The sequence below is a fragment of the Callithrix jacchus genome, chromosome 22 (assembly GCF_049354715.1).
Source record: "Callithrix jacchus isolate 240 chromosome 22, calJac240_pri, whole genome shotgun sequence".
Lineage (NCBI taxonomy): Eukaryota > Metazoa > Chordata > Mammalia > Primates > Cebidae > Callithrix > Callithrix jacchus.
Window position 1 is genome coordinate 31,758,198 of NC_133523.1, and position 25,516 is coordinate 31,783,713.

The following is a 25,516-nucleotide window of genomic DNA, read 5'->3' on the forward strand; positions in this document are numbered from 1 at the left end:
GGGCAGCAGGAGCCTGTGAGCCAGAACCTGGGCTGGGGCCAGGCACTCATCCTTCCTGCCCTCCCCCCACGGGGCCTCCTAAGCCCCAACCTGAAGTCCCAAGTGTCAACAAATTGGCTTGGGTTGGAGAGGAAACAGCTGAGAGTCTGGCCTCGGGTGTGAAAGGGGCATTGGAAGGAAGGGCAGGTGGTGGTGGGCAGGCTTGGAGCAGCAGATGGATCTAGGAGCCAGTTCGGAGGGAGGCTAAGACCAGAAGAACGAGAGCCAGGAGGTAGGTACCGTGGGTGCAGGGGTGAAAGATATTTGGATTTTGGTGCCAAAGGGAGAGACTGAGAGGGGTGGAGGTGGGATTGCTGGTGGGAAGGCCAGGGAGGAAGGAATGTGCAGGGTGTGAGCCGCCGGGGGTGGCAGAGCTATGTGTGTGGGTGCCCAGGTGTGGCGAGAATCTGCACGTGTTTTCAGGCTTTGCTCAAACAAGGGCACCAAGGCCCACTCCCCTCAGAGGACCCGGGGTTCCTCCCCAGCTCCTGGACACTTGACTCCACCCAAAGGCAGGAATCCCAGGACAGATACCCAGGAGCTTCTGCCTTCTCTGGGCTCTGCCTATGCAAGGTGACTAATTGTGCCACCTCTAGAAGCTTGAGCTCATCAAATCTGTTCCCGGTTTCACACTCCAGGGACAGAGCCAAATTCCTAGGCAAACTCAGGTGTGGTTCTTCTGCCCTGGTCCAGGGCCGAGATGATGGAGTTTCCCATGCCAGGAGGTGGCTGGGCAGAGAAGAGTGGGTGATAAGCGTCAGAATCCTAACCCACCTGGGGACCAAAAGATGGGGTTTCTTCTGCTTTGAACTATGTTCCATCTTCTCTACCCCTCTCCACCCATGTGTCTCTCTATTCCTATGTGCCATGATTCAATTCAGGACTTTGGCAACTGTCTCCATAACTGAGAATGGCCTGGAGTTGTCCTTTTTTTTTTTTTTTCTTTATGGAGTCTCACTTGGTTGCGACTGGAGTGAGACTCCAGGCTCGAGTGCAGTGGCACAATCTCAACTCACCACAACCTCTGCCTCCCAGGTTCAAGCAATTCTTGTGCCTCAGCCTCCTGAGTAGCTAGGATTACAGGCGCATGCCGCCATGCCTGGCTATTTTTGTATTTTTAGTAGAAATGGGGTTTTACCATCCATGTTGGCCAGGCTGGTCTCGAACTCCTGACCTCAAGGCATCCACTTGCCTCAGCCTCCCACAGTGCTGGGATTACAGGCATAAGCCACCACACCCAGCCAAAATCAGCCCCTTTTTGATCCTGGTTTTGTTGATGCTGTATTTTTCCCCTCTTTGCTTGTACACCAAAATGTAGCTCCTTTGTTGACTTAATTGTCTGTGTTTTGGTCTGGGTTAATTAAAACCTCCTCACCCATACATCTAGTTTACTTTCAGTTCTTCTCCCAGGCCATGGAAGCAGGAGAGCCTCACCCTGCCCCACTCCCATGCCTAGTGCTTGGCAAATGAATTTCCCATGGATGCTGGTGGAAGGAAGAGGTTATATCATTCTGCCCTTCTTGCATCCACCCCTCTCTGGGATGGTGACTCCTTCCTGGTGCAAACCCCCACTCCCCTGAACCTTGGTCACAGCTGCGTGTCATCCTGCTGTGCAGGTGAGGGTACCTGCCTATGAGTCAACAAGGTGCAAGCAAAACCCAACCCCGGGGCTGCAGGGGAGGGAGCTGTTAGTCCGCTTGTTCTTCCCCAGATGTTTATTGAAAACGTGCTTTGTATTGTTCTAAGTGCTGAAGGCACAGTCGTGAACAGACAGACAAGAACATAAGCCCTGTGGGGGCTTACAGCCCAAGGGGGTGATGTCATACAAATGAACCAATCAATAGATCAGGACAAACTACATGAAAAGTTACAAGGAAAAGAATGGGTGCCGCCAGAAGATATGATGTGGAGGGTGCTATAAGGTTGGGATCAGGGCCAGGTGAGGTGGCTCACGCCTGTAATCCCAGCATTTTGGGAGGCCGAGGCAGGTGGATCTCCTGAGGTCAGGAGTTCAAGACCAGCCTGGCCAATATGATGAAACTCCCAACTCTACTAAAAAAAAAAATTAGCCAGGTGTAGTGGTGTGCACCTGTAGTCCCAGCAACTCAGGAGGCTGAGGCAGGAGAATTGCTTGAACCTGGGAGGCAGAGGTTGCAGTGAGCTGAGATGGCACTACTGCACTCCAGCTGGGCAACAAGAGCAAAACTGTGTCTCAAAAAAAAAAGAGAAAAAAAGATTGGCCATCAGAAGAAACCTGAGGAATTGACATTTATTCATTCAGTATAGTTTATTGGGCTAACACCTTTTTCTGTTTTTCAGACAAGGTCTTGCTCTATCGCCCAGGCTGGAGTGCAGTGATTCAGTTGTAGCTCACTGCAGCCTTGACCTCCCAGGCTCAAGTGATCCTCCCATCCCAGCCTCCCTAGGACAAAAGGTATGCACCACCACACCCAGCTACTTTTTAAATTTTTTGTAGATATAGGGTTTTGCCACAGTGCCCATGTTGGTCTCAAACTTTTAAGCTCAAGTGATCCTCCCACCTTGGCCTCCCAAAGAGTTGGGATTACAGGCGTGAGCCACTGTGCCCAGCCACAAATTATAATTTTTAAAAGTGGGATTCCATTCCAGAGGCAGTGCATGGCCATGGAATGGTGGTGCGCAGCGTGCTGATGTCCCACACTCCTACAGTGATGGGATGCAGTGGTCTGGCCTGGGCACCCTCCTCGGTGATGTCACTGGGTATTATGACATCACTGGGCACTGTGACATCACGGCAAGAGGCCATGCCTTGCCACCCCACACTCACCTCAGTAACCTCACGGAGGGTCCCGGGGCAGCCAGGCCACGATAACTTTATAAGAGGCCATGTCGAAACGCGACATCGTCCTCACCAATGTCACCGTTGTCCAGTTGCTGCGACAGCCATGCCCAGGTGAGGGAGGCAGCAGGGACACGGGGAGCGGGTGGAAAGCGTGGTGGGGAGCATCCGCATCCTCACACCAGTGCCACATCCCGGCTGCCCTTCCTGGTGTGTGCACCATCCAGGAGCCAAGGGGTCATCCACCCTCCCTCCCTCCACACCCGCTGGGGTGTGTTGGCAGAGTAGGGTCTACCTTGATGGCGCAGAGACTAGACCTCCGCCCCTAGGGCTGGGTGGGCTTTGAACCGCTATCACCCCGTGGAAAGGGCAGAAGCGGGGGCGCATCGGAGGCTGCAGCCTGAGGGTGGTGGGAAGCAGGTGGGCTTAGGAGTGGCTTATGGAGAACAGGGTGTGGGTGGGCTAGGCTTCCACATAAAAGTAATGTTCAAGGCGCTTCACGTGAGATGGGTTTTGCCCTCCCTGTGATGCACAAAGCAAGGACACTTGCAGCCTGCCAGGGACTGCTGACCACTTCGCAGGCCAGTGCTCAGGGAAGCCTCACCACCACCTGGGAAGGCCAGTGTGTGCCTGCAGTTTACAGAGCAGCCAACAGAGGTTAAGAGAGGGCAAACCACTTCCTTAGTTTCTCAACAACGGTGGCGCATGCACACTCATTTCTCACTCACTCTAGTCAGAGGAACCAGGTCTTCCGGGTGGGCTGCCCCCACGCCCATGCTGTTCCCTCACTTCCCACAGGCGGGGCCGCAGGGGTAGGTAGGGCTGGAGTGGGGCGGGGCTTGGGTCCAGGAGACCCTGAAAGACAAAGAAGCAGACGGGCTTAACAGCGATGGGACTTGAACGCCTGCCCTGCGCATCACTGCTCCATGGCCTCGGGCTTCATTTCCCCTCTGTAAAGTGAGTTTATAGCGCATGCCTCTCGGGATTCAGTGGGAGGAGGCAGTGAGGAGCTCCACGAAGCACCCAGCTGACCCCCAGGCTTTTCTCCCCAACTGACCCCCAGGCTTTTTTCCACAGCTGACCCCCAGGCTTTTCTCCAACCCAGGAACTCCACCTCTACAGTGGAGGGAAAGAGAGTGCATGGCTGGGGCACTGGGAGAGAAGTACCATCTCAGTTTTCTTCCGAAAGGTCACCCATTGGGGTCAGATTCCCACTATTGACCAGGGGCGCAAATCCCCTTCCCCCAATAGCAGAAACAACCCCAGGGATGCAAACATCCTCAGGTTCACCAATAAATGCTAACACCTTCATGAACCTGGACAGCCACTGGAAACACCCATTGTCCAGCCTCAGGCCACAAGGTCTGTGGCACCAGCGAGAGGTCAGGGAGACAGGCCGGCTGGCCCCCAGCTCCCAGACCCACCACCTCCCGGGTGCCTTTGATTTGGTGCCAGCCCCTTTCCACTCCCTGCCATCTCCCTATCCTCATTTTAATAGAGGAGGATCAGACTTCCCTCTTCCATTGAAATCAGCTATGTGTGTGCCTCGAGGTCTCACTGAGCCCTCACAGTAGCCCCTAGATGGAGTCCACACGGCAGCAGGTGTGTGTGGACTGAGCCAGGCTTGAGTTTCCAGCTTGAAACTCTGCCATAAGGTCCCCGGAGTCTCCACTTCTCCCCTCTTCTCAAGCCTGCCTCTGTAGCTCAGGTGGAAGCGCACCTCCAGGCGCGGTGTCTTTAAGTGCAGTCTGGGAATGGAAGTGTGTGGAGAGGCAAGAGCCAATATGTGCTTCCATGGGCTTCACAGAGTATGATACACAGTACTCTCTAAGCTTCCCTGGGGCTAAGAAATGCCTGGAGTGCTTATTAAAAACAGGATTCCTGGGCCTCCATACAGACCTACTGAGTCTGATTTTTCTAAGAAGAGGCCTTCTCAGGTGATTCTTTTTTTTTTTTCTTGAGACAGAGTCCTGCTCTGTCGCCCAGGCTGGAGTGCAGTGGTGGGATCTCAGCTCACTGCAACTTCTGCCTCCCAGGTTCAAGAGATTCTCTTGCCTCATCCCCCTGAGGAGCTAGGATTACAGAATTTTTTAGTAGAGAACGCGGTTTCTCCATGTTGGCCAGGCTGGTCTTGAACCCTGACCTCAAGTGATCCTCCTGCCTTGGCCTCCCAAAGTGCTGAGATTACAGGCATGAGCCACCACATCCGGCCACCCAGGTGATTCCTATCAGAACAGTTTGGGGACCGCTAGGCTAAATCAATTATCAGACAAGTTTGGGGAACAATCTACAAAATAATAATGTGTGTCAAATGTTTCCTGGGCTTGGTCAGAAGCACTCCAAGTATTACCTTATTTAATTCTCACAACGACCGCCTAAGAAAAGTACTTTTATCTCTCCTTACGGAGGAGGAAACTGAGGCACAGACAATGTCACCGCAAGCAATCTATGTTGAAAGAACATATCCATTTAATTAGAATCTCTGGGGAAGGGCCCTTGGCAGTGATATTTTAAACAAGTTTATTCTGTAGAGAAAGTGGGTTTGGGAAACACGGGGCTAAACGGTTGGTCACTGGAGGCCAGGGGCCGGGAGCCAGTAACAGATTCTGGGCAGCAAAGACAGTTCATTCTCTTTCACTTTGGTGGTCAAGCAACCCATTCCCTCCCTTCCCCTGCACAGTCACCAGAGCACCGCCCCCACCTGAGCCCAAGGCTGAAGTAGAGCCCCCGCCACAACCAGAGCCCACACCAGTCGAGGAGGAAATAAAGCCACCGCCGCCACCGCCGCCACCGCCGCCTCGCCCTGCTACTCCTCCTCCTCAGATTGTGGCCCGGGAGCTGACTGTGGGCATCAATGGGTGAGTCTCCTGCAGCCCCCAATCAGTCTGAAGCCTTAGAGCCCAGCCCCTCCTCTGGCTGCTAACTGGGGCACCTCCACATTTCCCCCCATCAATGCTTTCATTCCAACAACCCTGGAGAAATAGCCCAGAGTAAGTCAGATGGGGCACCACCCTCAGCCCACATTCTGGCAGGGAAGACAGTAATCAAAGAAATGAGATTGTGCAGTGGTGTGTGTTTTGAACAGTGTAGAAGCCAGTGGAAAGGTAAGGCTGGAGATGGCAGTCTTTGCCAGTGGTCAGGGAAGGCCTCAGGGAGAAGGTGACATTGGAATAGGGCCAGAATGAAGAGAGGCAGCCAGGTCCCAGGGCACCTTGCTGGGGAAGGAGTCTTCCAAGCAGCGAGACAAACAGTGACTCTGGGGCGAGGCGAGCTCAGTGTGTTCAGGGACAGCCAGGATGAGTGGCTGGTGTCCACCAAGCAAAGGGGAAAAGGAGGAAGGCTGGTGGGAAACCCAGGAGATGCTGCTAGACCACATTAAGGAGTGTGGATCTTGTTTTACTGATGGACAGTTGTGGACATTTTCACGCCAAGAGACATAATCTGTCTTGAAGTTTTAAAAGATACATCCAGGCTCACACCTGTAAACCCAGCACTTTGGGAGGCTGAGGCAGGAAAATCCTTTGAGACCAGGAATTTGAGACCAGCGTGGGTAACATAGCGAGACCCTGTCTCTACAAAAAAAAAAAAAAAGAAAATAGAAAAAAAAATTATTTTTTTAATGAAAAAAACTCAGCTACAAGGTTAAAAATAGGGGTTAGGAATCAGGCGCAGCAGTGGCTCACGCCTGTAATCCCAACACTTTGGGAGGCTGATGCAGGTTTATCAACTTGGGGTCAGGAATTTGAGACCAGCCTGGCCAACATGGCGAAACCCCATCTCTATTAAAAATACAACAATTATTGAGGTGTGGTTGTATGCACCTGTAGTCCCAGCTACTTGAGAGGCTGAGGTAGGGGAATCACTTGAACCCAGGAGGAAGAGGTCGCAATGAGCTGAGATAGCGGCCTGAGCAAAAGAGCTAGATTCTGTCTCAAAAAAAAAAAAAAAAAAGGAATGGGGTTAGGGAATGGGTCAGGAGAGAGAGCTGCAAAAGCAGCGAAGGGGCTGGTGAGGTCATCTTGGCAAGAGATGACTGTGGCCTGCACAGAGGTGGTTGCTTTCTTCCCCTGGATTCAGGTTTCCCACTAGTCTCCTTGAGGGAGCCTCCTCTCCATTACCCCTTCTCTCCCACCCCTTCCTCTGTCTATCCCTGGCCAGATTTGGACGCATTGGTCGCCTGGTGCTGCGCGCCTGCATGGAGAAGGGTGTTAAGGTTGTGGCTGTGAACGATCCATTCATTGACCCAGAATACATGGTCAGTAGCAGGCAGAGGGCAGGAACAGCAGGGTGGGACTGGGGTGGGAAGGAAGCTGTATGGAGGGCTCTCAGCTGCAATGTGAGACCTTCACCAAATGGGGGATTCTCTAGGGATGCTTGCCCTGCCACCCCAAGACTAGGAGCTGTTTCCTACCCAACAGGTGTACATGTTTAAGTATGACTCCACCCATGGCCGATACAAGGGGAGTGTGGAATTCAGGAATGGACAGCTGGTCGTGGACAACCATGAGATCTCTGTCTACCAGTGGTAAGGAGAGCATCTGTCTGATGCACAGCCCTGACATACTGAGGCAGGGGATGTGGAGGTGGCTAAAATGCGATTCCAGCCTCTCACCTGGGGTTCTGAAACCACCCCCAAAATTGCATGTGCATGCCTCTAGGTACTGAGTAGAAGAGGGGAGTCTCAGGTCCTTCACCCCCAAAATGGTTAAGAAGCACTAATCTGAAAAGATGCCTCACTGTACTCAAGAACGCTTTTTCTTTTTATTTATTTATTTATTTCACAGGTGGGGTATCACTGTCTTGCCCAGGCTGAAGTGCAGTGGTGTGATCATAGCTCACTGCAGCCTTGACCTCCTGGGCTCAAGCGATCCTCCCACCTCAGCCTCCCAAGTAGTTGGCACAAGCTACCAGACCTGGCTAATTTTTTGTAGAGGCCATTTTGCCCAGGCTGATCTCAAACTCGTGGCCCTAGGCAATCCTCTCACCTTGGCCTCCCAGAGTGTTGGAATTATAGGCATGAGCCATCACACCCTGCCTAGAATGCTTTTGCTTTAACGATCATTTGCACGTTTTCTCGTAGGCATGTCAACATGTCCAGAACTCAACTCTTGCTTTCGCTTCAACTCCACACTTATTCAGCACCCACTGGCCACTGCTGGTCAACTGTAGCTGAATTCCTCCAAAGGGAGGAAGGTATAAAGAGGCTTGTGCGAGCACCCGTTCCCATCACAGCCTGAACAAGTGTTTCGAGTTTATTTAGAATGCCCTGGGCCAAGAAAAGGGCTGCATTCCGTTCGATGTGGGGGGCTTAGAATTTTATTTTTGTCTGACATTCACCTTTCTAATGTAAACTGTTAGCCACTCCTGGCTCTGTGGCTGCCTGGGGCTTTTACACATGCCCGCCCGCAGGTGCCCACACATACCCACACATGCACATACATGGAGGCACACTAGAGAACCCTGTCCAGGTCCAAGCAGGGGTCCCCAGCACCCCTCCCCACAGATCTAATGTGGGCCCTTCTCTGTACTTACTGGGGGTAGGGTGAGTGATAAAGGGGCAGGGATGGGTGCAGGAAGTTTATGGGTGGGAGCGCAGAGACTGGAGAGTCAGTGAAAATGGAAGAAAGCTGCTTAACCCAAGTTTGAAATTGTGACACCAGAAACAACTCCAGCACTGTAGTCATCACGCAGACTTCAACGTGGCCACCCCCATTCCTGCCACTTGGAGCTATCCCCCTTCCCCACCTAGCTGCCCCCTCCGTCCTCACCCCCACTCAGGTGCTGCTTTCTCTGGTCACTTGTGCAATGGGGTCACCCTCCCCAGTCCTCTCGCCATCCCTGCACTGTTGGGCTGCACAAGCCAGGCGGTGTGCCTGTACTCCACCCCACTCTGCCCACGATGTTGCTGCTAGCTGGGTGACCTTGGGCAAGGGACCAAACTTGCCTGAGCCTCAGCTCCACCCTGTAGCTGATGGGGATGATGAGCAAACCCACCACAGCGGTAGCTGCAGGCACAAATGGAGTGAACACGTGTTTGTGGACACTTAAAGGGGCACTTCCCACAAGGCCATGGCCTTGCAAGGAGGGCTCTGTCAACTGTTACCACCCTTTGCTCTGGCATTAGCAGGTACAGGCCCTGGTAGACATTCAGAACTTCCCTTGAATGAATGAATGGAATCCTCAAAACAGCCCAGTGGTCAGGAGGCTGGGGCCCTGACAGCCTGGGGGAGGGCCTGGGGTCTTCTGGGACACACTGTTTGCCTCAGGCCAACTCAGCAATTGCTGCAGAGGAATTTGTAGTGTCCCTAATTTGGAAGGCAGGAAATAGGAGGTATCTGAGAAGAGCTAGTTGGGCTAGATGATGGAAAGCCTACTGACAGGAAGAGGATAAGCATGTGCTATGGCCTTTCGGGGCAGCCCATTCATTCATTCAGGCAGTGGAGCTAAGAGTGCAGACCCAAGGTGAGGCCACCCTGCCTGCACTCCAGCAGGCCCTGCCTCACTCCCTCCCCTCTGCCCTGGCAGGGGTAGCACTTCCTTCTTGGGCTGTGAAGGTTATATAAGTTTAATACATGTAAGGCACTTAGAATATGGGCACAGGGCCAATGTTCAGTAAACATGTATAAAATGGCTAACTAAAAACACATAAGGTCAGGTGCAGTGGCTCATGCCTGTAATCCCAGCACTTTGGGAGGCTGAGGTGGGAGGAAGTCAGGAGTTTGAGACCAGCCTGGCCAACATGGTGAAACCCCGTCTCCATTAAAAATGCCAAAAAAAAAAAAAAAAAAAGCTAGCCAGGTGTAGTGGCTCACACCTATAGTCCCAGCTACTCAGGAGGCTGAGGCAGGAGAATCGCTTGAACCCGGGAGGCGGAGGTTGCAGTGAGTCAAAATCGTACCACTGCACTCCAGCCTGGGTGACCGAGTGCTACTCTGCCTGAAAAAACAAAACAAACAAAAAAAGATGAAGCCAGGCACAGTGGCTCACACCTATAATCCCAACACTTGTGGGAAGCCAAGCATCACTTGAGCCCAGGAGTTCTACAGCACCCTGGGCAACAAAAGTGAGAACCCATCTTTACAAAAAAACTAAAAATTAGCTGGGCATGGTGGTGTGAGCCTGTAGTCCCAGCTACTTGGGAGGCCAAGGCAGGAGGGTGGCTTGAGCCAGGAAGATCAAGGCTGCAGTGAGCTGTGTGATAGTACCACCACTCCAGCCTGGGCGACAGGAAGACCCTGTCTCAAAACAAACCAACCACAAACACTGATTGAACCCCCCATTGAGGGAAGCAGGATCAATGGCAATGGAAACAGACCAACACTGGCCGAGAATCACAGAAGCAAACCCGGGAAGGAAGAGAGTGGAATAGTTTATTCGCTTAATGCTTGTTGCTAAAGCCAAGTAGAAAACAGCAATACTAGATGTTCAGTATGTTTCAAATACAAACGTGTCAAAAATGCCAAGTAAAAACGTGAATTTAGAAAACAGGAAACCCCAAACCTCCCTTACTTTTCTAATGTAAACCAGGAGCCACTGCTGGCCCAAGGCTGCCTCCGGCTTCAGGCTTCCTCCAGGAGCTTTTTCTTTAATGCACTGTCTGTTTTCAGAGACTCTCCTGGTCTTTGGCAGCCGGCTTCCTACTGCAGAAGCTGAGAGTCCAGGAGGGTTCATGACGAGGTTGTCAGCGCTGGGGGCCAGAAAGCAGCTGGGCAGGCCTCATGGTCACAGAGTCCATGTCCCAGGCAGTGTATGAAGAAAGGGTCTGAGCTGGCTGGCACTAGTTAGGGTTGGTGCCTCTGTTCCAAGGAAGTTGAGGGCTGAGCTGGGGAGGTCACTGCCAGTACCCAGGCATGGCAGGGGTGGTGCAGTCAACAAAGGGAAAGTGGTCCGAAGCAGGGCAGTGGTGAAAAGCAAGGCCAGCAGGGTGCGGCCCATCTGGGGCAGGTAGGTGTGTGGGAAGGGGGATGCAGGTGGTTGAAGGCGGGCCGGCACCTGCAGGAAGGCACATGCTCAGCCGTTCAAATGATGAAGGCCGTGGACTCTGAAGCGGGGGCCCACACAGGGGAAACTGACTCAGCCCTCCACTACCCCGCAGCAAGGAGCCCAAACAGATCCCCTGGAGGGCTGTTGGGAGCCCCTACGTGGTGGAGTCCACAGGCATGTACCTCTCCATAGAGGCAGCTTCGGTAAGTGGGGGAGGCGTGCCCAGGGCCGGCTAGGGGGACGATGGCGCCAGAAGCACCTGACACCTGCGCCTCCTCCCAGGACCACATCTCGGCAGGTGCTCAACGCGTGATCATCTCTGCACCCTCGCCAGATGCACCAACGTTCGTCATGGGTGTGAACGAAAATGACTATAACCCTGGCTCCATGAACATTGTCAGGTAAGGGGGGCAGCAACATCCTGCAGTGTGTGGGTGGTGCCCAAGGACACACCAGGCTGTGGAAGAGAGGGTACACTCGTCCTCCCCACCCTCAGCCCCACTGGATTCCTAGTCAGTTGGCTTCTGTTTCTCCTTCCTGAAACTATCTGCTAAAAATGTGACTTCTGGAGGACAAGCTTGGGGAGCCTCCCCAGCCTCCTTCAGTCTGACAGCATCCCCACCAATCCCTCTCACCCTCATCCTAACGTTTCACAAGACGGGTAAGGGTGGAGGGCGGCTCTGCATCTTACCTCAAAGTGCCCATGCACACCTTGGCTGTTTCAGCAACGCATCCTGCACCACCAACTGCCTGGCCCCCCTCGCCAAGGTCATCCATGAGCAATTTGAGATTGTGGAAGGGTTGATGGTGAGTTGAGGGGCTGGGGCAGGAAGGATGGCAGGGAAACCCAACCTCTTCTTCCAGGGCCTTGCTTAGTGTATGGAGTTAAGAGGGAGAGGCTGGTTTTGGGAGGAGAGGCCCAGTGCAGAAATCAACCCTCAGGCAAGGCTGGACCCTGGCCTACACACACCCCTCCCATGGTCTGTGGTGGTCGTGGCCCCACCAGCCTCCACACCTAGGCCACCACCCTAGTCCTGGAAAAAAGAGGCATGGGAGCTTAGGAGCATGAAGGCCTCATCATGGTCCTCTTCTTCCCCAAGACCACAGTCCATTCCTACACAGCCACCCAGAAGACGGTGGACGGGCCATCAAGGAAGGCCTGGCGAGATGGGCGGGGTGCCCACCAGAACATCATCCCAGCCTCCACTGGGGCTGCCAAAGCCGTGACCAAAGTAATCCCAGCACTCAAAGGGTATGAGGACCAGAAGCTGCAACCAGGGTGGGGCACACCCCGGGAGAACTGGACTGGCTCTCAGTCCTTAAGGGGAAATGGAGGGTGCTGTCCCTAAGTTCTGACTCCTGCCCCTCATGGGGGATTCTCCAGGAAGCTGACCGGGATGGCGTTCCGGGTACCAACCCCGGATGTGTCTGTCGTTGACCTGACCTGCCGCCTCGCCCAGCCAGCCCCCTACTCAGCCATCAAGGAGGCTGTAAAAGCAGCAGCCAAGGGGCCCATGGCTGGCATACTTGGCTACACCGAGGATGAGGTAGGTGCTGAGTGGGGGAGACCCTGGGAAGAACCCTCTGGGCAGGGGACATGATTTCCACTTGCCAGGGAGCTGCTCTCAATGTGTCAACACAGAAACTGCAAGGCGGAAAGGGAGACCTCCCTGCCTCAGGGCCTTTGCACTTAGCATTCCTTCCGTATGGAATGTTTGCCCCCCAAGGGGTCACACAGTCTGTCCTCACTTCCTCCAAGTCTCTACTTCAATCTCCCTCTTCAGCAAAGCACCCCTCAAAAGATGTTCTTTTTGTGGGCCTATTCCTCACCAGAAATTTCATTTTATACTCACTGTTGGCCCCAGTGGCGTGTGCAATCCAAGAAAACAGGGATTTAGGGGCTGTGTTTTCACTTTTGTGACTCCAACATGGGATACAGCAGGTGACTAATATATGCTTAGTGAACAGAAGGTAACAGCTGCCATTTTTTTCAATACTCCCATGAAGCCAGGCCATGACCAGGTACCTTCTCTGTGAGAAGTGGATGTCGTGGTCATGGTGGACCCCTACACGTCCACCTTGGTGCTGTCTCCCTGCATTCATTCCTGCAGGTCCACTTTCCCACAGTCACCAGGATGGTTCGTTTTGATGGAATCATATTATAAATGTTTTCAGGAGTGAAAACACTCCTGTGGCCTTTCATGACACTAGGGCTAAAACCCTCAGGTCCTCCGTTCCTGAAGCTCCTTCCACCTGAGACACTTGTGCTGAGGGCCGGAGCCAGCCAGATCATCCTAGTCATCCAGACCCTGCTCAGAGAGCCCCTCCGTGCTGGCCCATTCCAAATGCCTGCATTGTGCCTAGGAAAGGGATGTATGGGTACAGCATGAGGGTGTTTGTGACCTGTGCCCACTGGCCAGACCCCGACAGAGCACCCATCTGCCTTCGTCATACCCTGTCCTAGAGACTGGACACCGTAGGGCTACATCACATATTGTTGATGAATGCATGGATGGACAATGTGCCTAAGAGTCGGGCCTGAGCTCCTGGAGGTCCTTGCTCTGCCGCGCACACTTATCTTTGAAATTCGGACGCTCAGGTCGTCTCTACGGACTTCCTCGGTGATACCCACTCGTCCATCTTCGATGCTAAGGCTGGCATTGCGCTCAATGACAATTTCGTGAAGCTCATTTCGTGGTAAGGGGGAAAGGGCTGGAGACTCAGTAGGAGGGGAACTAAGGGGTGGTCGGAAGGGACCCCCTTGAACCTCCCGACCCCTCCTCCACAGGTACGACAACGAATATGGCTACAGTCACCGGGTGGTCGATCTCCTCCGCCACATGTTTAGCCAAGACAAGTGAAGCGGGAAGGTCCTTTCTTTCCCTCCCAGGGGCCACGGCCGGAACCTGTGCCTCCCGTTTCAGGATCTGGCTCTCTGGCTCTCCGGGGGAGGAAGGGCACCCGGGGTGGGCGCCCCACGCCGCTGAGGCCATGGTGAAATAAAGAACAGTGCTCACAGTTGCGTCCCGCATCTCTGCAGCCGGTTACGGCGGGTTCTGATTCGGGTTTAAGGCCCGCCCCACACTTACTCGATCGCCTGCGCCCACCGGCAAGGGGTCGCGCTCTACTCCAAGCCGGGTTCCACTTCGGGAGACTGGGACGGCAGTGGCAGCCGGGCAAACCCCGCACGGCCGAAAGTCGCTCCCCACAGCGCTGGGCCGGGAGCGCTTTGAACCAGCGTCGCCCAAGAGCGCTCTGACGTCACTGGGCGCGACGCCCCGCGCCGGGACTACGGCTCCCAGAAGGCCGCGCGCGAGCCACGGCTAGTCAGGTAGGCTCCAGGCCCTGGCTGCTGCAGAAGCGCCGGCGGAGCAGGAGACCCGCTCCGGGAGACGCCGCCTCGCTATCCCCGCGCGGGCGGGACAGGGCGGCCGGCGTCATGACCCTGTTTCACTTCGGGAACTGCTTCGCTCTCGCCTACTTCCCTTACTTCATCACCTACAAGTGCAGCGGCCTGTGAGTGCGGGAAGGGCGCGGGGTGGAGAGGGTGCGGGGCCCGGGCCGACCCTCACCGCCCGCTTCTCCAGGTCAGAATATAACGCCTTCTGGAAATGCGTCCAGGCTGGAGTCACCTACCTCTTTGTGCAGCTCTGCAAGGTGAGGGCCGTCGAGACCCCACGTGTCTGGCCCCTAGGCTCTGCAGACCCAGGGACCCGCCCCCGTTGCGTATCCCCGATGGTGGGACCGCCCTCGGGACTCCGCAATGGGATGGTGTCGGGATACCTGGAGATGATGGACTTTAAAGAGAGCACGACCTGAAAAGAGGCGTAGAAACAACTCTCGCGTAGCACTTAGTAAAATTGAGAAAACCTCAGTAGTGTGCTTGGCTAAGAGGGTTTTTTGGTGCAGTTAAGAGTGTTCACTGATTCCCCACGTGCTGCTAACACTGCCGAAGGAGCAGCACTGACTCAGATGCCCTGTGATCACCCAGAACTTAAACTTCCAGCCCCCTCGAGGACCCAGGGACCTATCTTCTATCTCTCCCATGCCTGTAATCTTGCCATCATCTGGTGGTTCCTCTTCCAGATGGGCCCCCGGAACCTGTCCTGCTCTCCTTGTGCAAACGAATTTCCCACAAAACCCACGTGGTTGATCGTGATCCTCTCACCTTGAAGTGACCTCTTTCTGCTTTCTGTTCTCAGATGCTGTTCTTGGCCACCTTCTTTCCCACCTGGGAAGGCGGCATCTATGACTTCATTGGGGTGAGAGGGGCCGGGGAAGGGGAGGGAGTGCAGGAGTGGGGTGGGCCTCCCTGTCTCCTGTGCTTACTTAAGCTTCAACCTGACCCTCAGGAGTTCATGAAGGCCAGCGTGGATGTGGCCGACCTGATAGGCCTAAACCTTGTCATGTCCCGGAATGCCGGCAAGGGGGAGTACAAGATCATGGTTGCTGCCCTAGGCTGGGCCACGGCCGAACTTATTATGTCCCGGTGCGTGCAGCAGCCTGGAGCCCAGACCCCTGAGAAGGGACACCTGGGTTCCATGGGGGTGCTGGAGGGCTGGTGCTGAGGGTGTCTGGGTACTAGAGAATCCCATCCTTTGCCTTCCTCAGCTGCATTCCCTTATGGGTTGGAGCCCGGGGCATTGAGTTTGACTGGAAATACATCCAGATGAGCATAGACTCCAACATCAGTCTGGTACGCAGTCCTGCTCTTGCCTACACACATTTCTGCTGGTGGCCATAGTCCTCCCTGAGGCCTGGCCCCGACTTTCTGCCTCCCTCCAGGTCCATTACATTGTCGCGTCTGCCCAGGTCTGGATGATAACACGCTATGATCTGTACCACACCTTCCGGCCGGCTGTCCTCCTGCTGATGTTCCTTAGTGTCTACAAGACCTTTGTTATGGAGTGAGCTGGGTGGGGTTTGTGGCTGGGTCCAGAGGGGGATGGGTTATCTATTCTATTCTCCCTCCCTCATTGTGACATTTTCCCTGCAGGACCTTTGTCCACCTCTGCTCGCTGGGCAGCTGGACAGCCCTGCTGGCCCGGGCAGTGGTAACGGGGCTGCTGGCCCTCAGCACCTTGGCCCTCTATGTCGCCGTTGTCAACGTGCACTCCTAGGCTTGGTGTCTCAGACACTGGCGTACCTTTTCCCCGCCTGGCTCCAGGTTTTAGTGAAGTAAACAGTATTTGGAAAGCTGCTGCTGCCGCCATTTCTCTCTGTTGGGAACTGTCTTCCAATCCCGTGCCCACCTGGGTCCCAGAGGCCCTGGTTCTGGCTCAGGAGGGGGTAGACAAGCTGGAAGCTAGCCAGTTACTGACTTGCGCCATGTCCTGGAGCAGTTTCACTGGCTCCTTGTTTTCTGGGAGTAGACAGAAGGTTTGGATGATCTCTGAGCGGTGGCAGAGGCCAGGGCCCTCAAGGAACAGGTGATAGCGGGGAGCTAGACTCCAGAGAGGGCCCTTGGGGGGTCTTCCTCTCCTTACAGCCTCAACCTGGGCCTCCCCACATGTGCCCTTCCCAGGCTGGTTACCTCTGAGGCACCTGGCCCCAGTGTCCCCTTCCAATCTGTCCTGTGTATGGCAGCCAGTGGATCTATCTGAAATCTAACCTTGTCATCCTCCCACTTGTGGCCCCTTGTTACACTGTGGACAGTTCAATTGCTTGGCCTGTGGATTTACCCAACCAGCAAAACCAGCTTTTCTGAAACTGCTCCCTGGATTGATTTGCCCAGCCAGATTCTTCACGTCATTCAAGCCATGGGGTCAGCATGGGGCTCGGGGGAGAGTTGTGACTCTGAGCCCCTCAGTTCTATGGCCTGCAGATCAGATCCCGGCCTGAGCCGTCTCAGGGTGGAGTAGAAAGACAGCTGCAGCCAAGGAGCAGAACGGTGGGGCCCCTAGCTTGGACGTTGTCCTGGGTGTCCCCCTCCCTGCCCCCCATACCCTCAGCCTTCCTTGGTCCACTAAAGCCAGCTCCCTGCCCCATTCCCCACCTCTCTCTGAGAGGGATGTGTCAGAAGCTTTGAATGTCATGTTTAAGCTCCACTTCGATGCACACCCTCCCACTCAGGAAGGTGCTCCCCAGCCCTGGTGTTTCATTGGGGTACCCCGGGGAGCAGGATAGGACAGTTGCCCCTCCTCTTCCACCAGGCGGTTGAGGTTCCACATTATATTATTTAAGCTTGTGCCTAGGAAAGCTCGCTATAACCGTCTTGTGTTTCCAGAGGGCGCATTTGCCCTAAGACAGGGCAGCCGCCATCTGGGCCCACTCTTCCTCATGGTTTGGAATAAAGACAGGGTCCAGGAGTCTCTTGGGAGCTGGAAATGATTGATCGCCTTGACATTGATGTGGAAAGGAAGTAGATGGGGCAGTCTATCTAGGTGGACTTGTGACAAGGTCACTTTCTCCCACACTTCCATGCCCCACATAGCTCTTTACACATTTTGAGACAAGTGTCAGTTGCAGAAATTACCAACTGGAATAATCCCCACTTGTATGGGGTTCAGAGAGAGAGACGGGTGGTTAGGGCTGAGTTGGCAGAGGGCAGTGAAGCCTAGGCAGCAGGACTGTGGTGAGCCAGGCTGCAGATGATTGGAGTTATGATGGGGAAACACCCGGGTTATGGGGACCCGCAGGAGCCGCCTGACCTGCCGTGGAAGCAGTGTGGGCTCCCCTGAGCAGAGCACATGTGAGCTGAGACCTAAAGAATGAGCGACTGGGGCAAGGCAGAGGTAATGGTCTTGAGGTCAGAGGGGAGGCCTCTTTTCCCCAACGGAACATAACTCGTTGGAATGAGTTCAAGGGGGCTTGTGAGACTACAGAAACTGGCAGGGGTGAGATCACAGAAGGCTTTGGGAACCATGGAGAGCTCTAGGCAGAGGATAGAAGGGTCAGATAACAGCTTTAGGGAGCTCTGCATGACTATTGTCTGGAGTGGGGAGGCTGAGACCAGGAGGCCAGGGCTGGACCAGAGTAGGGCTGTTGGGGTGCGGGGAGTGGCTAGAAACTAAGCCCAGGTGATGGTGATCAGTGGGCTGTGTGTATTTATTTACCGCCAGGGGGCGCCCTGGGGCAACAACAGGTAAGGGAGGAGCAAAGAGTTTCAGGGTAACAGGAGTTTGGGATTTGTAAGCCCCAGGGCTCACCAAGGGAGAAGGGACCACACTGATAGGACAGTGGGACTATCAGATTGGGTCAGTGCATGGGTGCAGGTTTGGGGGAAGATGCAGAGCAGTGTAGGTCACCTCGGATACTGGGGGAAGCTCGGGACAGATGCGGGTCTCACTGCAGAGATAACTGAAGCCATGGGGAGCTGGGGGGCTGTGATCACAAGGAAGGAGAAGCCCAAGCCCTAGCCAGAGAAAGCCATAAGAAAGAGGTAGAGGCTGGGCGCGGTGGCTCATGCCTGTAATCCCAGCACTTTGGGAGGCCGAGATGGGTGGATCACGAGGTCAGGAGTTCAAGACCAGCCTGGCCAACATGGTGAAACCCCATCTCTTAAAAAAAAAAGAAAAGAAAAGAGGAAGAGAGGTGAACAGAAGGGACTGGGAAAGGAGCGGCAGAGGTGGGAGGTGGGGGGATGGGGAGGACAGGTGTCTCCAGTAGTCAGAGGGGTTAACCTTTCAGGTGAAGGGTGTGAAGAGGGGACCTCAAGGAGTTGGTCACACACTGGCCACTGCTGGGACAGAGGAGCAAGCAGATAGGCTCAGAGGGGAGACACCTGCGGGGGGTGGGGGATGCTTGAGGTACAAATGACTTGGTCCCCTTGTGTCCGGGAGCCCCCAGGAGGGAAAAGGGTGCTGAGAATAGAGAAAGCCCAGAGGTGGTAGGGGTGCGTGTGGTCACGGCCCAGCTTGCCTTTAGATGCCATGACCCTAGGCAAAGAAATAGGAATCATTTCCCGCCCCCCCCCAAGGCAGGTTTATTGAGCACCTACTATGTGCCAGGCTGTGTTCTAGGCACTGGAGGTACAGCCCTGAATAAACAGCCCCCATGTGTAGGATTGTGGGAGATCACAGTCACTAACAAGAGACACTGAGGACAGTGCCTGGCACCGGATACCACACAGCATGAGCTGGTTTTATTACCATCTCGCAGGACACAAGCGTATCTTTAACGAAGGGCCGCTGGGCAGCCCTCCTGCCTGGACTGGAGTCCTAAGGACAGACACCCTCCAGTTGTACTCCCTGTCAGAGCCCCACCGCCACCAAGTGGGGGCTTTCCCGAGGCCAGCTCAGAGGACTGTGCCCAGGTACTGCTGCTCCAGGAGGTGCAAACCTTGGGGATGGGGAAGGGGAGTAGGCAGGGTCCCTCCAAGTTTGGGGTGCTGTGGACTGCAGAAGCAGATACTGGTGGGGCTGGGACTCTTGGTAGCTCAGATGTCTTGGTGGCTGTCCAGAGGGTCCCAGGAGCCCTGCCCCCACCTGCCGTGGCAGTTGCAGGGATGCTTGAAGGCAGTTGTCCCTCTAATAGTAGAGTTCCTGGTCCCACCAGCCTTGGAGAGAGAGGGAACAAGGAGACTCAGTGCTGGGGGTGCCACTTAGGCAGAGCCAGGGGCTCAGGGGTCATGGATCAGTGGTGGTTGCTATGGAGGGTCAATGGCTTGGAGGCCATTGACGTGTTGAGGATCAAAGGTGGGTGCAGCTGCTCGAAAACATTTCAGTCCCTCATCTCCACACTCACTTCCTGGGCAACAGCGAACTCCAAGCTTCCTGATCTCATCATAGACGAAGATGAGGATGCCGTAGGGCAGGGGGACCAGCCACCACTGGAACCTGAAGGCACATGGCAAGGTGAAGGCCATCCCAGGCCTGTGTCCCGCAGCCCCCTCCCTCTGCTCGCCGCTCACAGCCTCTCACCGAATGGGCATGAAGTTGAAGATGTTGGGCATGCCGGGGCAGTAGCACAGGAAGCAGCCGATGCAGACCTGGAACACGATGGCAATCACCAGGATCTTATTCCTGCGGGGGCGGGGCAGCAGGATGGGACAGGCCATTAGGAACTGGGAACCTGATGGAAATTAGGATACTGTGGGTCAAAGTAGGTCTGATGTCAGCAGCAGCAGGGATGTGTTCTACACACTGAACACTGGAGTGGCCCGGGCGCCTCGGCACCAGCCCTTCAGTGAAATGTGGAGGGGCCGCAGGGGGAGCTATTGGTCAGTTAGAAAAGTGTTAGGGCATGTCAGCATCTGGCATCAGCACCCACTGGTGTTTGCCAGCTGTTCCAAACCACGGCCAGAATCTGATGGGAGTTGGGACCAGGGACTGGATGGAGGGCAGGAGGGGGGCCAGCCAGGGACACCTGAAGAAGCCCTGCTGGAAGGCAGAGAGGCGGCGTGTCTTGCGGATGAGCACGTCGGCAATCTGGCACACCTCGATGCTGATGAAGAACACGGTGTAGCAGGTGTACTGCTGGTACAGGCGCTGCCCGAACGTCTGCAGGCCAGGGACAAACAGAAGCAGCCTGAGTGCCTGTGGACAGCCTCTGCAGCTCCCCCGGGCATAGGGTCCGGGGGCTGTGAACCCCTCAATTCTCTGCCTTGCATCAGAGGTTCATGGGTGGGGGCAAGGAGAGAGGCAGGGTCTGCCAGGTTTGCAGGACCCCAGACTTGTGGGGCCAGGAAACCTCAGCCTTGCAGATCTTGGATGACAGGGCTGGGAAAACAGTAGGCTGGGCTGGACTGCTTTCATAGTGAAAGTGGGGAGGTACCCACTAGGAAGGGCCCAGGAAGGGGAATTGAAATCCTGAGATGGGATTTGCAAAGTCCAGTGACTCCAGGGGCCAGGTGGATGGCAAAAATAAGTGAGGAAGGCATGAAGGGCCTTTGGGGAGCAGAGGGTATGTGCCCCATTTGAAGGGGGCAGCCACTATGCAGTCCATTTCTTCAACCCAGCTACTTGTTTTTTGAGATGGAGTCTCGCTCAGTCACCCAGGCTGGAGTGCAGTGGCACAGCCTCAGCTCACTGCAACCTCCACATCTCGGGCTCAGGGAATTCTCCTGCCTTAGCCTCCCAAGTAGCTGGAATTACAGGCATGTGCCACCATGCATGGCAGTACAACCCCTTCTAATGCCAGCTAACTGCGGGGATTGCCAACTCCTCCAGGTGCTGCATGTTGCACGTGCATTAGCTCATTTAATCCTCCCGATGACCCTAGGAGGTAAATCAGTGGTGCTGGAACTTGAACATGCAAGAGAATCCCAGCAAGGGCTCCCAGAGGGCGGGAATCGGGCCTGAGAATTTTGCCTTTCAAACAAGATCCCAGGTGATGCTGATGTGGCTGGTCTAGAAACAAACTGAAAACCACTGAGGTAGACACTGGTATTCTCTCCACTTGGCAGGTGAGAAAACAGACACAGAGGGAAAGCAACCTGCCCAGGGTTACACAGCTTGTGAGGAGCAGTACCAGACTGTGAGTCCAGGCAGCCTGGCTTCAATGTCTATTTTGACCATCAGTAAATGTTTGAGGGAAATGTCCTGGTCTGTATGTAACTCTACAGATGAACTAAACACCTTTGCTAGCCAGATCTAGCCTCACTGTGCTCCCAACCTTCATTAAAATGGGCCACATGTGCAAATACCCTGTGGGAGTGATACTAGAGGGAAAAGAAGCAGGATAGGGGCCGATTCCACCTTCGAGATGAGCAGTAGTGTCGGCAGGGACACCCATCTGCATTTGGGATCATCAGAAGCAAGAGTTTGGAGCTGCAGTTGGTGGGAAAGGCTCTTTCCCCCAGAACCAGCAGGGAGTCTGGGTGTCCAGGATGCTTCGGCTGAACCCAGTAACACGTGGAGGAGTGAGCAGGCCACACACAAGGCAAGTGGCCCTGGAAAGGAGAGAGCCCAGAGATGGGGTGCGCAGGGCGGGGCTCACCCACTCCTGGCCGTAGCTGTCCTGCAGATCTTGCAGGTGGTGGTCCTCCCACTGCGGCCGCAGCCCCACGCACAGCAGTGGGAACCAGCCCTCCTGGGCCATGGCCGTGAAGTAGTCAGTGAAGCCAGCAAAGGACTGAATGGCACCTGGAGAGAGGCAAAGGGACACAGGGAGACAGAGATGGACACAGAGACAAGGACACAGGAAGAAAGGCACATGGAGAGACAGGGATGCAGGAACAGTGACAGACACAGAGCAGCAGAGACAGAAGCAGGGACAGAGAGAGAGAGAAAAAAAGACACATCCAGGACCCAAAAAGACAAGTAGGCCATGACTCAGAGACAGGGTCATGGAGAGCAAGGTCAGAGACGGCAGGGACACAGGGGGACCAGAGAGACCATCACAGACAGGGACACGGAGGGCAATGGAGACCCAGGACCAAATGCAGACACTGAGGTCCAGAAACAGCCAGAGCCCAAGGCAGGGCCTGGAGCAGGCGAGCAGCTCAGTGCAGAGCCCCTCAGGCTCCCCATTCCATGGGCACCCACCAATCTGGAAGTAGGAGTAGGCAGCCAGGGGCTCGTTGACCAATCTGTCGCGCTTCGGGTTTCGTGGACGCAGGTGCATGATGTCACTCTCAGCCTTTTCGTATGCCAGGGACACAGATGGGAACTGGCCAGGAATGGAAGGAACTGGGACTAAGGGTTTGCCTGGGCCCCTGTCCCCTCCACTCTGGGTCCCCCTTCTCCCTCTTGTGGGCAAGAACAGGACTGAGGTTAGGAGGTAGGACCTGCAGGGACGGCACAGCCACACCAGCTTGGACAGCCTGGGCGTTGGCATCTTGGTGTCCATCTTCATAAAACATCTGCTTTTTGGCCAGGCGCGGTGGCTCATGCCTGTAACCCCAGCACTTTGGGAGGCCGAGGCAGGAGAATCACCTGAGGTCAGGAGTTCAAGACCAGCCTGGCCAACATGGCAAAACCACGTTTTTACTAAAAGTACAAAAATTAGCCGGGCTTGATGGCGGGTGCCTGTAATCCCAGCTGCTCAGGAGGCTGAGACAGGAGAATTGCTTGAACCCAGGAGGCAGATCTGGCTGCCTTCGTGGCTGTATCTGTGGCTTTTTTCCGTCTGTGTCCTGTGGAGTCTTATCTGTGGGTGTTTATTTGTCCCTGTCTGTTTAGGGTCATGTATCTGTGATTCGAGTCTGGCCAGATACCTGTTCTGTTTACATCTCTGTCTGAGAACCTGTATCTGAGTCCCTGTGTGTACATGGGTCAGCCTGGGCTGACCTGAGTGTGTGCATGGCTGTAGGTCTGTCCACATAGGCCTTTCCACCTGCCTGCCACTTGTGTGTCCTGCACTGGCTGTCATTGCACACACAGGTTCTGTCTGGCACTCTGTGCCCAAGAGTGTCTGTGGCGGTCTCTGTCCCTCCTGTCCATCCGCGGGCAAGTGTCTCTGGACACCCTGTGGATGGGGGCCCTGGGCTGTGGACTCACGATGTCAGTGCAGAGTTCGATGAAGAGGATGGTGATGCACCCGAGGGGCAGGGGCACGCTGACAGTGATGTAGATGAGGTAGGGCGTCAGCTCCGGGATGTTCTTGGTCAATGTGTAGGCGATGGACTTCTTCAGGTTGTCGAAGATAAGTCGGCCTGTGGGGTAGGGAGGGCACCTCAGCCACCTCACAGCCCTCTCTCTCCTGTGCCCACACCGCCTGCCCCCTTCTTGGCCTGGCACGGACCCTGCTCCACGCCTGTCACAATGGAGGCAAAGTTATCATCCAGCAGGATCATGTCGGCTGCATTTTTGGCAGCATCTGAGCCAGCAATGCCCATGGCTACTCCAATGTCTGCCTTCTTCAGGGCTGGGGAGTCATTCACACCATCCCCTGTGACGGCCACAATCGCACCCTGCAGGCAGTGGTGCAGGTGGGTGGGCAGGTGGTCAGTGAGAGGCTGGCCTAGGACCAGCCCTGCCTGTCTGCCCACCTGCCCGCCCTCATCAGCAGGGCTCACCAGCCTCTGGCAGCTCTCCACGATTACCAGCTTCTGCTGGGGGCTGGTGCGTGCAAACACCATCTCAGGGTGGGTGCGCAGGGCCTCGACCAGCTCCGACGGGTCCATGTCCTTCAGCTGCATGCCATTGATCACACAGGCACGGGCGTCCCTGGGGAGGAGATGGAAGGACCTCACTGGGACCTCAGTCTGTGCCATGTGTGTGGGGAGAACCACAGGGAGGCCTGGGGGGGCTTACTTGCGATTAACCTGGTCCACAGGCACACGGAGGCGGGCAGCGATGTCCTCCACTGTCTCGCTGCCTTCTGAGATGATGCCCACACTGGCTGCAATGGCCTTGGCGGTGATGGGGTGGTCACCTGTCACCATGATCACCTGTAGGAGGAACCAGCAGATCCCTGACCCCTTCAGATCAGCCCCATCTCCCTGTCCTCCCTGGGAGACATCTGCTGATACACATGTTCATATACTTGACCACCTGCTACATGCCTGGGATATAGCAGAGACAAAAGAGATGAAAATCCCTGTCCTTGAGGAGCTAGCATTCCAGTGGTGGTGACAGAAAATAAAGAATGAATTATATCGTATGTTAGAAGGTAGAAAACACATATTAAGCTTGGTGGAGGCAATGGTGACTCTATTTTAAGTGTGCCCAGGGAAGGGCTCCTTGAGAAGGTGACATCTGAGCAGATACTTGAAAGAGGTGAGAGAATTGGCCACATGGAAAGCTGGGGGAAGAGTGCTTCTGGCAGAGGGAACAGCAGATGCAAAGGCCCAGAGGTGAAGACAGACCCGAACTGTTGGAGGAACAGCAGGGAGGACAGCATGACCACAGAGGAGTGAACAAGGAAACAGGGCTAAGGAACAAGCTTAGAAAGGCCCAGATCTAACAGGGCCTTAGAGACACAGGAAGGGCTTGGGCATTGCCTGCCTGGCCATGGCTTCCCCACCTTTGTTTTGTGTTTGGGGAGCCACTCCTCTCCCCTAGACCATAGGTCTCAGTGAGATCCCTGGCTAAGACTGGGCAAGTAAGCCCAGACCTGGCCAATCAAGGTGTTCCATCTTCCAGCCACAGTGACTGGCTCAGAGATGAATGAGTGACCCAATCTGGCACTAGTGCAAAAGAGACACTTTTTTTCTGTGAGGTGGCTAAACAGGTGAGAGTTAAGTTCAAGCTGCTGGAGCAGGGGTGTGTGTGTCCCCAAGTGGAGGGAGTGCTTGCAAATAAAGCCAGCAGAGAGAACAGCAAAGCTGAGACATGGAGAAAGGCAAATTCCTAATGACACCGAGCTCCTGGATTCAGCTATACCTGAAGTTTTAATTCCCCAGAATTTTTCAGTATCATAAACCAACGTATTTTGGTTCAAGCCAGTTTCAGGTGAGTTTATCGTCGGGTTCCTCATCCACAAATGCTGCTGCCATCCTCTGTCCTCACCCCACCTGTTCCTCCCCACAGTGGCATACCCGGATGCCTGCTGTGCGACACTTGAGCACAGCATCAGGGACGGTGGCCCGGGGTGGGTCAATCATGGATACAAGTCCAGCAAAGCAGAGGCCGCTAGATGGGAAGTTCATGGCCTCCACGTCAAAGGCATAGCCAGGCGGGTAGTCCTTCTCATTCAGGTAGAGCTGGCAGAAGCCTGATGAAACAGGGACGTCAGGGAGGAGCCCCGGGCAGACCCTTCCTTAGCAGGGCCAGGAGGTAAGTAAAATAACCAGCCCCTTGCACCAAATACCTGTGGATGCTTGACCCTGTGCTGACCCCTTCACTTGCATTA

The 25,516-nt window shown here is 54.9% G+C and overlaps 3 protein-coding genes and 1 long non-coding RNA gene across 15 annotated transcripts in view; 2 read left to right on the plus strand and 2 right to left on the minus strand.

The window, feature by feature from the left end:
* The first annotated feature begins 2,848 nt into the window (after positions 1-2,848).
* On the plus strand, positions 2,849-14,073 carry GAPDHS (glyceraldehyde-3-phosphate dehydrogenase, spermatogenic). Its single transcript, XM_035283868.3, has 11 exons — positions 2,849-2,971; positions 5,538-5,715; positions 7,016-7,112; positions 7,276-7,382; positions 10,953-11,043; positions 11,123-11,241; positions 11,566-11,647; positions 11,941-12,092; positions 12,225-12,387; positions 13,440-13,537; positions 13,629-14,073. Exons 1-11 carry the CDS (start codon positions 2,905-2,907, stop codon positions 13,699-13,701), a joined length of 1,227 nt encoding a protein of 408 aa, XP_035139759.1. The 5' UTR covers positions 2,849-2,904; the 3' UTR covers positions 13,702-14,073.
* Positions 10,211-15,143, minus strand: LOC144580727 (uncharacterized). Its single transcript, XR_013530744.1, has 2 exons — positions 15,009-15,143; positions 10,211-14,655 (listed from the first exon to the last, which is right to left on the minus strand). It is a non-coding gene; the product is annotated as an uncharacterized LOC144580727 (long non-coding RNA).
* Positions 14,161-17,148, plus strand: TMEM147 (transmembrane protein 147). 2 transcript variants are annotated; one of them, XM_002762020.7, is made up of 7 exons: positions 14,161-14,356; positions 14,428-14,497; positions 15,043-15,102; positions 15,193-15,329; positions 15,452-15,536; positions 15,626-15,747; positions 15,837-17,148. In XM_002762020.7, the coding sequence occupies exons 1-7, from the start codon at positions 14,280-14,282 to the stop codon at positions 15,958-15,960; spliced, it is 675 nt and encodes a 224-aa protein (XP_002762066.1). In that variant the 5' UTR covers positions 14,161-14,279; the 3' UTR covers positions 15,961-17,148. The 2 variants fall into 2 exon arrangements, with proteins under 2 accessions (XP_002762066.1, XP_008985995.1); XM_008987747.5 differs by lacking the exon at positions 14,428-14,497.
* Positions 17,149-18,882: 1,734 nt separating this feature from the next.
* The window catches only part of ATP4A (ATPase H+/K+ transporting subunit alpha), a 36,154-nt gene continuing 29,520 nt past the window's right edge, over positions 18,883-25,516 (minus strand). For 4 of the 11 annotated variants that reach the window (XM_078359055.1, XM_035283860.3, XM_078359054.1 and 1 more), the window contains 9 exons: positions 25,203-25,378; positions 23,977-24,113; positions 23,739-23,889; positions 23,465-23,633; positions 23,221-23,375; positions 21,719-22,390; positions 20,147-20,280; positions 19,702-19,803; positions 18,883-19,617 (listed from right to left, as the gene is read on the minus strand). In XM_078359055.1, the coding sequence (XP_078215181.1) occupies positions 19,428-19,617; positions 19,702-19,803; positions 20,147-20,280; positions 21,719-22,390; positions 23,221-23,375; positions 23,465-23,633; positions 23,739-23,889; positions 23,977-24,113; positions 25,203-25,378 (1,886 nt within the window). In that variant the 3' untranslated portion in view covers positions 18,883-19,427. Of the gene's footprint in view, positions 19,618-19,701; positions 19,853-20,146; positions 20,281-21,718; positions 22,391-23,220; positions 23,376-23,464; positions 23,634-23,738; positions 23,890-23,976; positions 24,114-25,202; positions 25,379-25,516 lie in introns of all 11 variants that reach the window. The other 7 variants (XM_035283867.3, XM_078359057.1, XM_035283864.3 and 4 more) reach the window with 5 other exon arrangements.

Excerpts from the sequence above, each read along its gene's own strand:
- GAPDHS (XM_035283868.3), top strand. The coding sequence starts at position 2,905 with ATGTCGAAACGCGACATCGTCCTCACCAATGTCACCGTTGTCCAGTTG. Across the intron at positions 2,972-5,537 it reads GCTGCGACAGCCATGCCCAG|TCACCAGAGCACCGCCCCCA; the intron begins GTGAGGGAGGCA and ends TCCCCTGCACAG. Across the intron at positions 7,383-10,952 it reads GAGATCTCTGTCTACCAGTG|CAAGGAGCCCAAACAGATCC; the intron begins GTAAGGAGAGCA and ends ACTACCCCGCAG.
- TMEM147 (XM_002762020.7), top strand. The coding sequence starts at position 14,280 with ATGACCCTGTTTCACTTCGGGAACTGCTTCGCTCTCGCCTACTTCCCT. Across the intron at positions 15,103-15,192 it reads GCATCTATGACTTCATTGGG|GAGTTCATGAAGGCCAGCGT; the intron begins GTGAGAGGGGCC and ends CCTGACCCTCAG. Across the intron at positions 15,330-15,451 it reads GCCGAACTTATTATGTCCCG|CTGCATTCCCTTATGGGTTG; the intron begins GTGCGTGCAGCA and ends TGCCTTCCTCAG.